The following is a 15309-nucleotide window of genomic DNA, read 5'->3' on the forward strand; positions in this document are numbered from 1 at the left end:
GGGAGATGTTCAAACCCCGCCTGGACACCATCCTGTGCAACCTGCTGTTGGGAACCTGCTTTGGCAGGGGGGTTGGACTGGATGATCTCCTGAGGTCCCTTCCAACCCCCACCATTCTGTGATTCTGTGATCACTGGCAGTAAGCATCAACAGTACAAAAACGTTTACTAGCCAAGAAGGAAATTTAAGTTACATGGCACACAGCTTGAAATTCTGCAAGTATAACTGTTAGTATTTTTTTATGTCAGATACTTCCATTACAGAAAACATAACAAGCAACTCCCACAACTCAAAAAGCCCATAAACCCTACAGATCTGCTATACTTACAACAAGGTCCATCCCCTTGGTAAGATATCTAGTTGATCCTTAACCAGTACAACAGTACAAAACATTTAGAAAATATTCTTGGAAAATATGTCAGCTATGAAATTAATTTAATTAATTTATTTACTAAATTCATTAATTTTATCCACTTTGTCCTACTATACTTGGACACGTTTTAAGGGAAAATAAGGAATATGTGATGAAAAAAATAACAAGAACTTTCAGTAGCTGCTATATTAGTTATCATCAATTCTTCTGGTAGAATGTTTGCCAATATAGATCACATTTATATTTAAGCTGTGTACTTATGATATGGCATACCAGGTGGTTGTGAAGCTGCAAGACTGTACTATGATCTGGTTTCCATATTTCTAGTGCTGGGAAGAATTTGGTCATGGATTAATCATAAAACAGATTTTATTAGCAAAAAAAAAATTTGTTCCTTTCCTCAAGAGAAAACAGAAAAATGTTTTTCACTTAATGGTTATAATAAAGTGGATGCTGATACACTCTAGGGCCTTGTGAAAATAAGAATTAGAAGTTATCTTAGATTACATTCTTCATGTAGACAAAAGAATCTGCCTGGAACATGAATAAACCCAAAGAAGAAACTTCTGCTTCAGAAGATGACAGTCTCTGGATACAGCTTATAACTACAGAAGAGGGCAAGTTCTCCTTTTTGGAAGAATTCAATTGGCTTAGAAAAACTACACGAATAAAAAATACACCCAAATAAGTTTACACTCCAATAAATCTATCAGTTGGGGGGGAAGAATTAGAGCAAATGATAAATGAAACCTGAGATTCTAAAGGAATATTGATATGGTTGTCAAACCAGAAGTCCACTCAAGTACTACACAGAGGTCCCAGGCAAGATGATGAACTGTACAGAGTACCAAACAACGGAGGAACAAACTGAAATAATACTGAACATCTTAGCAAAATAATAAATAAAAATGGACACATCCAGATTTAAGGCTACTTCAAGGGCTGGAGCATCTCTGCTGTGAGGACAGGCTGAGAGAGTTGGGGCTGTTCAGCCTGGAAAAGAGAAGGCTCTGGGGAGATCTTATAGTGGCCTTCCAGGACCTGAAGGGGCTACAAGAAAGCTGGGGAAGGACTTTTCATAAGGGCAGTTAATGACAGAACATGGGGAAATAGCTTTAAGCTGGAAGAGGGTAGGCTTAGATGAGATATTAGGAAGAAATTCTTCACTGTGAGGGTGGTGAGACACTGGAACAGGTTGCCCAGAGAAGCTGTGGCTGCCCCCTCCCTGGAAGTGTTCAAGGCCAGGCTGGATGAGGCTTTGAGCAACCTGGTCTAGTGGAAGGTGTCCCTGCTGAAGGCAGGGGGGTTGGAACTGGATGATCTTTAAGGTCCCTTCCAACCCAAACCATTCTGTGATTTTACTGACAACACTTTTAAATAAACTACTTTCCTGCAAGTTTTACACTATTCACTTTTCTTTACTGACAGGCTGTATGCGACGGCTTTGCAATATGGATTGCTTGGTTTATTTGTATCATCTCTCGTCACTGTTTATTTCATATCTTATAGAAAACATGCTTGCTTTATATATTTGTTTAAGGACAAAGTGTTTGAAATAATTGAAATACGTCAGCAATAAAACAGCTACTGTGTTAACTTTCTGCAGAGTGCTCCTTGCTGGGTGGCAATGGTTACCATGAAGCACTAGTATCAGCCACAGAAATGTTTTCACAGCAGGGCTACCTATGGCCACCAGCCAGACCGCCTGTTTCTGAAGCAAGTCAAGATGTTGATAACTGTTCTCTTTCTCAAGGGTGGAAAAAAAAAAGGAACCACTAAAGTCAGCTTTTCCACCTTATTTGTACTGTTTTTTTTAAATAAGGGCGTTTTCCTGCCAACATTTTCCTAAGAAAACACTTGGCCACCTGACTTTTTTTTTGTTTTGTTTTGATTGACTATTTCCTGCCAACACAGTTCCTGTGAGTTCATGCCACAGTCTTCCTACTTAGCCACAACTCCGTCTCAATTTCTCTGCCCTTACACTCAGGTGATATTCTCAGGCTGGCAGCTTTTATGTTTAGTTTAAAACTATTTCAGTATGAAAAGTCATAGTTAATGACCAAAGAAGCTTGATATTGCTCATGCTTGATGTAAGAAAAATAGTTCAAGTACTGTTCTTTCTGTTCAAATTTGTTTCTAGCTCTAGAGGCTTTTCTTTTGTCCTGCAGACCACCTTTCTGCTGAAGTGTTCTTGAACTTGTGGTTCAACTAGTCCAGTCTTACTCTGGAACTGTAACCCCTTAGCAATCATCAGACCAAGCACACATAAAATTGAAGAGGTGTTTATTGGTAGGATCAGAAGTTTATTTTTCTTTAAACCACAAATTATTTTCCCTACTGATTACTCTCAGCTTTGATTACCAGTGTTTAACATTTAAAGGATGTTTTTTTAAGTGGTGGAATTTTGCTCTCTCTGTTTATTTTTAAGAGTTCACACTGTCCTTGCTGAAGGCTGGTTAATATTCAAGGATTGCCTCCTCCAAGCCCAGGAGCGATGCATCGCAACAAAGAAGTCAGGCAAAAACACCAGGAGGCCTGCATGGATGAACAAGGAGCTCCTGGACAAACTCAAAGACAAAAAAGAAGCCTACAGAGGGTGGAAGGAAGGACAGGTAGCCTGGGAGGAATACAGGGAAATTGTCCGAACAGTCAGGGATCAGGTTAGAAAAGCTAAAAGCCCTGGCAGAATTAAATCTGGCCAGGGACATCAGGGACAACAAAAAAAGCTTTTATAGGTCTGTCAGGGACAAAAGGAAGATGAGGGAAAATGTGGGCCCCCTCTGGAAAGAAACGTGAGATCTGGTCACCCAGGCTATGGAGAAGGCTGAGGTGCTCAATGACTTCTTTGCCTCAGCCTTCACTAGCAAGCGCTCGAGTCACATGCCCCAAGTTGCAGAAGACAGAGGCAGGGATTGGGAGAATAAAGAGCTGCCCACTGCAGAATTAGGTCTGAGACCATCTGAGGAACCTGAACATGCACAAGTCAATGGGATCTGATAAGGCACATCCGCAGGTCCCAAGAGAGCCGGCCAATGAAGTTGCCAAACTACTCTCCATCATATTTGGGAAGTCCTGGCAGTCTGGTGAAGTTCCCACAGACTGGAGAAGGGGAAACACAACCCCCATTTTTAAAAAGAGGAACAAGGAAGATCCAGGGAACTACAGGCTGGTCAGTCTCACCTCAGTGCCAGGCAAGATGATGGAGCAGATACTCCTGGAAACTATTCTAAGGCACATGGGAAGTGAAGAGGTGATTTGTGAAAGCCAATATGGCGGTCCTGTACCTGGGTTGGGGCAACTCCAAGCACAAATACAGGCTGAGCAGAGAATGGATTGCAAGCAGCCCTGAGGAGAAGGACTTGGGAGTGGTGGTGGACGAGAAGCTGAACATGAGCTGGCCATGTGCGCTTGCAGCCCAGAAGGCCAATAACTGTATCCTGGGCTGCATCAAGAGCAGTGTGGGCAGCAGGTCAAGGGAGGGGATTCTCCCCCTCTACTCCGCTCTCGTGAGACCACACCTGCAGTGCTGCCTCCAGTTCTGGGGCCCCCACCATAAGAAGGACACAGACCTACTGGAGCGAGTCCAGAAGAGGGCCACCAGGATGATCACACTGCAGTGGGTTACCCACAGAAATGAATGAGTTTTCAACTAGTGATGATCAGAAAATGCACACACTAAATTACAGCTTCCTGGCCAGCTGCTGCCTCTGATTACGGCTTTGACAGTGCAGCCTGTGCTTGTGGCCTCAGCTCTTAGGATTAAATCAGGGTCTCAGCTTTGTGTTTTCTTAAAATTACAGTCTTTCAACTGTCAAAGACTGGAAATAAAGCATGGAAATCTGAGCCAGCTACAACTGATAAACCTTGAGAAGTTACCTCCTTGGTTTTTTTTTGGTAGATGGTGGTTTGTTTGGGGGTTTTTTGCAAGCTTTCTGTGTAAATTGTTACTAGATGTGGCAAATGTAAATCCTACAAAATAAACCATCCTATTTTATTTAAAAAAACTTGTGGATAATGAGAATAGTAAATCATAGAATGTATTCCTATGGATCCCAGAAAAACAAGTATAGTGTTTGGATCCTGGACAGAAAGACACCACCAGCAATATTCTGAAAACACTACCAAATACATTACATATTTTTACATACGTTATTTCAATACCTCAAACCTATTGATCTCTTGCAAGTCTGCCTAATGTAGCTACAGAGAAACTACCAATCTGAAATGAAAATACTTAATTTTTGAGCTGCAAAAAATAATGTGGGGTTTTTTTTCCCCCCTAAGGAAAACTTAAAACTGGACATATTAATGAAAATGTTTTTTTCCACACCTTTCATAGGCAAGAAAGTATATTCTAGACAATTCTACATTTTTTTTAAATTCAAAGGAATTTGAATTTAGAAGTGAAATTACAGAAGCCTGTACTGCCTCAGTCAGATTGAAAGAAATATTTAATGAAAATTTGCAACAATAATAGGACTTAGTTTCATTTGTAATGCATGTGGGAAGTTTAGGTTAGCTCAACTTCAGAACTGAAGTAAAAGAAGGATTATAGGTCTATCTTCTATGGAAATTAACTTTTACAAAGACATAACAAACCTTTTTACTGTTGTCAAGAAAAACATTAATTCAGTTAGACCATGCTAAATTCGTGAGAAACATGTCTGCAGATTTTCCTGAAGGTGAAAGAACTGACAAAGAAAATTATTCAATGCATTTGAGGCAAAAATACAAGTCAGAAAGACCTGTGACAGAAAATGTGACAGGTCTCTTTAAGATTTTGTTTTAGCAAATATATTAAAATACAAGCTTTCTTTAGCAACTTGTTGCTTGACTAATGGAACAAGCTTTTTCCTAATGCCAGCCTTTACTTACATTAATTTCTCTGTTACATACACATCATCTGACTTGAGCACAAACCGAACGTCCTTTACATACATGGAAATCTACATCTGGCTACAACATCTTCTGCTCGTCCGTGTTTAAAACATTGAACAGTTTTATTGTGACTAGTACTGAAATTAAGGACTGCAAATAAGAGAGTGGAACTTTTCTTCAGAAGGGAAACTCCTGCATCCCTTACTTTTACAATGCTGTATTGACCTCCACATCAATAAGAACCAGTTTCATTTTAAAAAGCAACTGTTGGCAGTTTACCTCTATGTAATTTATTCTTTGGCTCCAGTCAGGTATTTCACAGTAACAGTTACACCTGTAAATAGCTGTCTGAAGCGAAGATGGATACAGAATAAAGAAACCTGAGTTAAGTCATTAATTGAGCAGTGAATTTGTTATTGTGTAGTAACTACAACCCCCTTTCTTACAAACAGACCTATGTAATCCCTGAACCTCTTGATTTCACTCATATTGTGAATAAGACAGTACACATATATTAACTTTAATACCCTGAATAGTTCACTGATTTCAATTCATGGCATAAAATTAAGCACATATAACAGTCAAAGTCTCAGGATGAATTTCAGCACCTGCTAAGTACTGAGGCACTATAGAGCACTTAATATGCCTCTAGTTTAAGCCTTGTTTCAGAGGAAATTACAGTAACTCATTCTCTTCCATGTTGAAGAAAAGAAAATAGAAAATAGAAAAAGCCAAAAAAAAAAAAGAAAGAAAGAAAAGGACAGAAGAGGAGAGAAAATCAGGGCAAAATGAGTTACAGAAATGGATTCAGGCTTTTTCCACTTGCTAGCCCGGACCTCCTTTCTGGTCAATTATGCAGTTCAGAGGAAGCATCGTGGTGGGAAAGATCCCACAGGGTGCTGGAAAAGACAATACCAAAAGGAAAAGTCTCTCTTGGTTAAACAAAAATGACTTCAAGGAAGAAGACAGGTAAATGCTGTCCTTGTTTGCAGGCTGACTTAATCATCCTAGTTTACTACTTGCTAAATAATTCTCATTTAAATGTAAGGTTTGATTTTGTTATGATGTCACACAGTACTGTAATTCACCTTCCTTAACCTTTACTCATGATGAATGATGTTTTAGCAACTTGGTATATTTTATGGGGCCCTGAACTTCTTTGAGTATTATAAAAGAAAACAGCATTCAACAGGAGCAGCTCTAGTTTTGCAGCTAGGATTTTACTGAATTGCATTTGATTTTTTTTTCCCCCAGTTCATCAAGTTAATTTAACATTTAAATTCTTCCCTACAGATCACCTGTAATTTTCGTAGGCTGGCATTTAATTGACATTCTTTACTTCATTACTGAAGTTACTAATGAAGCTACTAAGTAGTTTCAGACAGACTTGTCTTGACAGACCCTCCTGCAATCCCACTTGACAGCTTGGTGGTGAACCACTGAGAACAATTTTAGCCTTTATTTGAACAGGTAAGATTCAACCAACACTTTGCTCGCTGCTACTGTCAGAAGTGGCTGATCCAAGCACAAAAACTAGAAAAGAATTACCAGTGAGTAACAGCAGCAGGTAAATTCTGATAGGGAGATTAAAATGAACACCTCTTCAGGGCAGAGATGTCTAGGTTATCAGCAAAATGTTCTACAACACTAAATTTAGGAATGGAAAGCCTGAGGAAAAAATAATGCAATTTTTTGGTTGGACAGGCAGACTTTTAGGATATTGTATCAGATGCATACATTTTATCTGTCTCAGAGTGTTTCTTGCCTGAAAAGTTATGTGCATTTTGTTGGTGTATTTTATTACACTCCGGATTTCATTTACAGTCAGAATTCCTTCCTCCTGTCATATCAGTATCCAAGCAACTTTCGGATCAAACCTCCAAGCCAAACAAGACCATAATTTTCCATAAGAAAAAGCAACTTCCTAGAACAAACCCAAATCTCAATCAGAAATACAAAAACTGCATCTTGCTTTTACTGTCCCGTAATTAAGCTAGCTGCATGCAGATGGAGGGGGGAAGGGGGGTAAGGAGGGGGGAATGTTTCCTTCTGCCACTGTTTCTATCTGTCTGAAGTTGGTTGCCATCATGAAATATCTGTGCTCTACATATCACACCTTTCTTTGACAAACTGATACAACAGTGTCCTGGAATGCTGAATATTACCAAGTTTCAAATTACTGCAGGTTTCTGTTCCTAATGCACAAAGAAAATTAACATATTTTGAATAACAGTTTGCAAGGCGTGTGCTTCTTGAGCAATTATTCCCTAGCACATATAACACTGAAAAACTTCCCATTTCTTTATCAGAACAGACTTTGTATATCAATCATCTGCCACGGACTTTAGCCATCAGCTACTATTGAAGCACGGTTTCATCTTTCACTAAAGGATTAGCCCGTGCCATTCTCATCTGATATAGTCTTGCCCATCCATATATGTAAGACCTTATTTTTAAATATCTCTTTCTTGGTTATAACATGAAGATTATTATTCTCAGAGGTGATGAGGAGATGATCTGCACGAGTATGAGGGAAGCATTCTGTTAAATCTTCCACTAAGTTCGGAAAGGAGGAATATAAACTCTCTTTGTTGTGGGTGCAGTTGAATCTTTTCTGTTCTCTTCTTTCGCCAGGAAGATATGAGTGGCTGGAGTGTTTGATTCTATATATAACTAGTTGATGTCAGCTGGATGCCAATCCCTTAGAAGAGGATCAGCCCCCAGTTTGTCTCGGTACTAGGTACCATGCAGAACCAAGCACAAGGGTAGAAACCATCCTGGACCAGGCAGGTCATCCCCATACGTAACTAACTCCTGAAGCTTCAACTAAAGGGTTGAGATCGCTTTTTTCTGCACAACTAAGCAGTAGGGTAAGTGTATTGTTTCCTGAAATATTTTGACATTGTCTGTCCTACAAACTGTCATATAAAAGACATTTATGTAACCTCTTGACTCTGCAATTAAAAAGATGTTTATTTTTTTTTTACTTAGCCAGAAATGCACTTTCTTTAAAGATGTCAGAGTATCTCATTTAGTTCCTCAAATTCTTTATTAGATTAAGAAATGTTGAAATGTAACATTTCTGAAATAATAAACCAAGCTGTAATTAAAATATTAGTTATGAATTTACATCTTTTAATATACTGTGTAGACGTGAGAAGGCCTAGACCACTGACACTGCTTTTGCTGCAGAATTTATGTAGCCAACTCAAAGTCCATTCCTTCAAATCTTCTATCCATCAGAACATGTCCTAGCATCTGTCTGCAGGCGAGAACTGCCAGTGCATTTTGCACAGTTGGAAGTGCAGTATTTCTAAATCAGAAATAACTAACTTCACTATTCAGCCATTCTAAACAGGCTACTAGAAATGAAAGTTGGCTGAATTGTGCAAGACGGCTCAACAATGTAAAAATGTGTTGTTTTTTTTCAGCAAGGAAATATCGTATCAGAAAATCACAATGTTATCACATTCTGCCATGGTCAAAGAGAGGAAACAAGCAGCATCAGCCATTATGGATGAAATACACAGAAATGGTATAGCGCTGAACCCAGCTTACTGTATATGCAATGTCCTCTAGCCCTCCCTAACGTTATTTTTTTAATCATAGAGTTTAACTCTCTTACAGCTTTGTCTCTGGGTGTTTTGCCATAAATAATCTTGTGGGAGTATCATGCTGCCTATGGTAACTAATCCTTTTGTAGTTGCCTCTTTTCATTTGAAAGCTATTTTCAGATGAACAACTGCTGTGGAGGAATGAAGTAATCTAACAGCTGATGTACATTCTGCTAGGATAGCCTTTCAGAATATTATTTGGGGTTAATAACATGACTTCATTCCATTTTAAAAGGCTATCATCTAAGAAACATGCTGATCTGTATCCTCTTTTTTTGCTCTGTTTCACTCTTGCTTTTTTTATATGAATGATAAAAAAATTTGAAGCAAAAGTTTCAATCTCTGTTCCTTCCTCTCAAACTTTTATCTTTGTAACTAACATATTTCACTAGCGTTTGGCAATTCTCTCTAATGCACAGCCACCAATTAATCTTATCTGAAGAAATTTTACTTTTCTGTTGTTGCACTGATGAAAATGCAGACACTTTTGAGAAGATAGTTTGATTTTCTAAAACAGGTTCTTAAAATTATGCTTCTAGTGTGACACCTTAAGAAGCAATTAACTCAGTTGGGAATACAAATCTGCTTGGCTTTCATTAGGTATGTGCTGGATGCTTTTGGAGATCCTTCCAGTCCTCCCTGTGAAGCCTTTTTTACCATCTACATAAAAGATCAAGGTTTTAATAGTCATAAGCACCCCACGAGCCTCACTGAAAAAACAGGGAACCCCACTGATATTTACAATTTATGAAAATTATACCACTCTCAAAGGATAAAACACTGAACATTAAATTCCAGTACTGAAAACCTTTCTTGTAGGCTTTCGCTCCAAAGAACTTCTGAGTTTCTGTACTCACTCACTGACCATTGTGATTGCAGGAAGAGCAGGACAAGAGACATTAAGTTTTTAGAAAAAGAAGCTACAAGTTTCAGTGCCTGCTCCTAATCCTTCTGATATTTCCACAGTTTTTCCTGCAATTTCTATTCCTAAGCAAATACCTCTTTCCATTCTTCACTGAACACACACTTAAGTCTGAAAGCCAGTCTGTCCCTACAGATTTCATTCCAGCTCCTTTTTTTTTTTTTAGTATTGTAAACCCAAGTACCATATGTGCCTATAAGCTCTTCAGGGAAAAAAAAATATGTCTTTGCTACGTGGTTTTGGAACCAGGCATTTCACATGGTAAACGTTGCTACTATTCATAGCAATACTAATAAATCTACCACAGAGCCCCTGAAATCATTGGAGTTACTGGATAATCTGTGCTGATACTTGGCATTTGCCTCACATAATCTGTCCTTTTTATTATTTATGTATTACCAGATTTGCTGTCAAGTTTAAATTCATACACATAGATAAGACATCTTATCCGACAAGATAGGCTGTGATATATGGCCACTGAAGCCTATGCTTAAGTGTACGTTCTACTTTTGCATCTTCTTTGGATGCCTAGGATATTTAAATGTTAAAAAAAAAAAGAAATTTCATTAAATGGGTGTGATAAGAGTCTGAAATTTTTAACTGTACAAACTCAGTGAAACCAGTTAAGAAAGGAGGATACTCAAAGCTGCAATCACACAAAGTATATGCTAGTTCTTTGGGACCAAATCCGAACAATTCTCAGAAAAGTCAAGGAGGTATCTGGTTTTTAAATGACTAAATTCAGCTCTATTCATTTTTGACATTTTATTTTTCACCTAATTGTTAATTCAACAAGCTAAGCCTGAGAGCTGGAGGGTGAACTGCTGTCTTTCTGGGTTTTGCATCACTATTAGAAATGAGGGTCCTGCATCTGGTAATGACACAAAAATTAAATGTACTGTTTCAGTCAGTCTCACAGACCTGTGAAGCTCCTCACTGTTAACAGAGGTAAAAAGGAACAGAAGATTCCGTAACGCAAGCCCCAGTAGCTTGGAACAGCAAACAGAAAGCATACCTACTGCATTTTTATTTCAGCCTCTATTTATTATAATGCTTTCTTGTAAAGAGCGATTCTCAAATTCCTTGTTAAAAGACATTCATAGCAGAAAGAGTCGTGGGTAAGATACAAAATCAGTCAAGTTTTCTATCAGCATCTCCAAGATTACCAATCTCTGGGCAAGAATAATAATGACTGAAAGTCCACAGCTCCTGTTGGCTTCTGGGACATGTAAAGAAGTTCAACATGTCACAGAATGCTGCAGGAATATACACTACTTGTAAACCCTCTTATGGTCTCAGAAGAGAGACTGTAATAGTAAATCAGTATATGGATGTAGTGACCTCCCCAGCCCTTTGGTTTTTCACTGGTGGACTAATCATAACTCCTTGGAAGAGGTAAACATGTATGTAAATAGAGATGCTGAAAGAAGCCCTTTGAGTTCATCAGGTTAGCCTTCAATTACACTTAAATCTCATGTCCAGTTCTAGACTATTTATTAAATGCATTCTTCAGTAGCTACCTGATTAACTGTCTTTCATGATATAGTTAAAAAGTCTTATTTCTGATCCTACAACAAACATACTATCTGATGTTCATTATTAAAATTTATAATCCAGATTAAGGTATTTAGAAAATTGTAAACTGGAGGATTAAAGGAGAGATTAGGCAGTGAATGCAGGAGGATCTATATAAATCATATTTCAACACAGTCTGTCATGATTTTATGCACAGGACAGGAAGGACTTGGCAGGAAGAAATTAAGAAATAAAGCTAAAAGGTTAAGATTAGGATTAAACCATGAATTAAACTTCCAGTATTAATCTACAATGTCCATTTATGTCATTGATGTTCTCTTTCTATCATCCTCTAAATGTCCTTCTTTCCTCATTCTTCGTCACCTTTTCTGCACTGACACTGAAACAATCCCTAGACACATCATAAAACTAGACACATGATTAGATTTTAGTTGGCAAGGGATTCAAATGAACTTCATGCTTATGTTTTTGGGATGCTGCCCGGATACACAATAGTACACAACTGTGGGTTACAAAGTACCTTGGAGCCTTCAGTTAATGTTAACAAGAACAGTATGTATGTAAGGGAACAGCAAAGCCCAAAATAACTAGTTAACATCCAATGTGTCCCAGAAGAATACTGAGTGGTTTGGACAGAGATCTGCAATCACCTTGGCACCTCAGTCTCTGCGGATGTACATACCACCCACTCTGTGTCCAACAAAGAAAAGCTTTTTCTGCGTGAAAATGTCCTTGATTTGAGGGGTAAATTTCTTACTCCTTACTAATATAAAACTATCCAACAGTTCATATCCCTGGCGTCATCTTGAGAAATGACAAAATCAAAATATGACTTGTGGGCCTAACTTTCAGGCCACAGGCCAATAACTAGTGCACTTATCTCAACCACAGAGCCAAAAACCCACTGCTATCTGTCACCGATATGGCTACACTGGCCAAGCTGAGTAATTTTCTTCCATGTTAAGAACTCACTGTTTTGTAGTTACCTCTTAAATAACAGGAGGGTGTTAGGATTCTTTATGCACACTATTTTTAAAGCAGAAGTGCATGCTCTGGCTCACAATACAGTTAGCTTGCTCTTGCTCCAGTTAAATCTACTGCAAAAATTAAACTGAAATCAGTATGAACAGAAGTGGATTGACAGTGATGCACTCCAGGGCCCACAAACTTGTTGGACTTCCTACACGGAAAACTCCCGTGTCTACAGCTTCGGCTAAATATTTAATATAGCTGTCTCAATTCAGTTTTCCTAAACGTCAGCAAATCACACTGTTTTTACAACATAAAGTTACTAGGAAACATATGCCATGCTGAACATGCCATTTACTTAACGTGAACCTCTGCATATACAATACTAACTTTGATATTAGGTACTTTCTGCAGTTAATTAATTTGTAATGTTAATTTTAAACTGGGCTTCCTGTGTGCTTACTCTGGAAGCAAGATACAGTGTCTTACATATAATTTGCTTTTATTTCATTTTAATGCATTAAAATATATGTCAAAAGTTCAGAATTTTAAATCCTGTAGAGCATAAGAATATGTGAAGAATAGAAAGCCTTATTATTAAAGAAATAACATCATGTGACCAAGTGGATCAAATAAACATACTAGACCACTGATATAATCCTCAAAGCACACTGCATCTTCTTGTTTTTCTTCCTGAAGTTTATGAAAAACTGAGAAGAAAAATTTCAACCAATGAAATGATAAATATCAAAGTAAGTGGCGATAGGAATTATTTTCTTTAAAATTCTGTTTTTCCTATGCGATCCAATTACTGTTACATTTGTTAAATTCTGCAGTCTTCTAAGTAGAAATAAATTAGTAGAAAATAGTTTGTTCAGTGTTGAAGCTACTGTATTCTAAGGTTTAAGTTTTATCTATAGGTTGAGGACATCTAGTGAGAGAGTTCAGTCACTAAGCAACAGGTTACTCATTGCCACCAGCATCCCAGTTTCCAGAACACTACCATGAACATGACCAGTGTACTGGTATTCAGTGTTTGCAATTTACAGTCCCAATCAATCTCCCCTTCCCCTGTTTATGTGTTTTCATTTTCAAATCACCCAAGAGGTCACTAAAGACAAAGAAGGAATTTTTCCCAAGCAGTGAATAAACTAATATTGCATCTAGTAATTCAGTTTCCTCTTAGAATTAAAAAGAAAATTTTCTAAATACATCAGTTCCTAGAAGCGTGGTGTAATTCTTTGTTAGGGCTCTCATTTTCAACACCTTGAGCTTTATTTTGAAAGCTTCTTTTAAAATAGTTTAAAAATCGTATTTAATTGAGACTTTCTAAAGCAAATTTTTCTTGAAGTACAAAACATACCCTGGATTTCACAAGCAAGCAAAATATTAAAGAATAATTGAAAATAAAATGTTTATAAGCAATAAGAAACTGGTAGGTATGTTTAAAAGGGGTTACCTGCTCATCTATCCAATGCAGGACACACAAAGGTTTCCAAAGGTTTGATGTAGGAACACTGGGGTCAGATGGAATTTTGTTCCTGGTTTCAGCAAAAGCTGTTTTTTACTAGTCTGCTATTAAAGTGGTGATTTTGATAACAGCTGAATGCCTTTCAACTGAAGTAAATTTGGAGCTTGAGGTGCTTAGCATCTTTGAAAAAAACAAGTTTGTTGTGTTCAATACTCTGCTCCAAAATTTTGGAAGAATGATTAATTTCACTAACACCGTATGAAGGTGTGTTATGTGTTAGATAAGTATGAATTAACATCTTGATAGATTTCAGGTGTAGGGTATGCAATCTCAGGCATTTCAAAAAACAGAGGTATGTATTTATCCATTGTATTGCAGTCTCACCCACCTTAAACCTTGGAAAAAAGGTCAGCATCCCCAGAGATATCATGGTAGAGGAACTATCGACGCTCAGCAACAGAGGCGCAAGACTCTTCAAGAGACGTCAGCGGAGATCTGACAAATACACATATGAAAATTATCATTATGTAGCAAACAAGCCAAGAAATGTGAGTATTTTGTAACAATTTATTAATGAAAGACAGTAAGACTAGCTTGGAGTTCCCTTGGTGCCCATGATACACATTGTGCATGATTTATTTGTAGTTCCAGGAAGAATAAAAGCAAAATGGTGTACTAGAATGAGGCTAACATGAAGTGAGTCATTTGTATTTTATTGAACTCCTTCAGAATAAAAATTCTGAAGCCTTAACTTTTAAGGACATCAGATTCAAATCTTTCTTCACATCTGATTCAGGTTATTAGTGATCAGAGTTTTTATCCTGTAATAACTGGCTCGTTGACTACTGAAAATTAACTAGTTAATGTGAAAACTAACTAATTCATGATATTCAAATGGTTTTAAGAAATAAAGAGTCTGTTTCATGTAATCAGTAAGTATTTTTATTAAAATATGCTGGTGGTCTCAATGTGGTTTCCAGGCAGCAAAATGACTCTCACAACCGGCACTAATACACTGCCTGTCTACCTGTCACTACACTGCTTGTCTGCCTGTCACAAACAGGGAGAAAAAGGATGGAGCTTGTCACTGAAAGACAACTGTCCTTCGAACTAGTCCTTCGGGAATTAGGTTAAAGCATCAGTGACACCATGGGAATCCTCATGGCAGGAACTACATGCACCTGGCATTTGTCTCATCTGTGGCTTTTGCAAAAGATTTAAACCTTTTGCTTGTCTGAAAACAGTGACATCGTTCCTAAATTTTACCTATCTCTCCCTGCTGCTGCAGGGTTTAATTATTTGAACATGAATACTCAATGCCCAGTCTAATACAGCACATAAGCAGCCCCTCTAATTCCAGTGCTGTATTAAACTCTGCTTCTCAGTTACACGTACCCTGCCCCACTGATTTCAGATACAAGGGTACACGACTAAAGAAGCAGAATTTGTACCAGTACTTTCAAGCTGCTTTGAAAATGAAAATAAACACATTACAAAAGTTAATTATTATTAACTAACCTATGAAACATTTCTTGTAGAACAGCAA

At 37.8% G+C, this 15309-nt stretch overlaps 1 protein-coding gene across 2 annotated transcripts in view; it reads left to right on the forward strand.

Annotated features, from left to right (window-relative positions):
* Nucleotides 1-7960: 7960 nt before the first annotated feature.
* The window catches only part of MYOZ2 (myozenin 2), a 19413-nt gene continuing 12064 nt past the window's right edge, over nt 7961-15309 (forward strand). The window contains exons 1-3 of one of the 2 annotated variants that reach the window (XM_010170213.2): nt 7961-8121; nt 8683-8786; nt 14142-14311. In XM_010170213.2, the coding sequence (XP_010168515.1) occupies nt 8711-8786; nt 14142-14311 (246 nt within the window). In that variant the 5' untranslated portion in view covers nt 7961-8121; nt 8683-8710. Of the gene's footprint in view, nt 8122-8682; nt 8787-14076; nt 14312-15309 lie in introns of both variants that reach the window. The other variant, XM_010170214.1, reaches the window with a different exon arrangement.

The sequence above is a fragment of the Antrostomus carolinensis genome, unplaced genomic scaffold, assembly GCF_000700745.2.
Source record: "Antrostomus carolinensis isolate BGI_N321 unplaced genomic scaffold, ASM70074v2 scaffold4206, whole genome shotgun sequence".
NCBI lineage: Eukaryota > Metazoa > Chordata > Aves > Caprimulgiformes > Caprimulgidae > Antrostomus > Antrostomus carolinensis.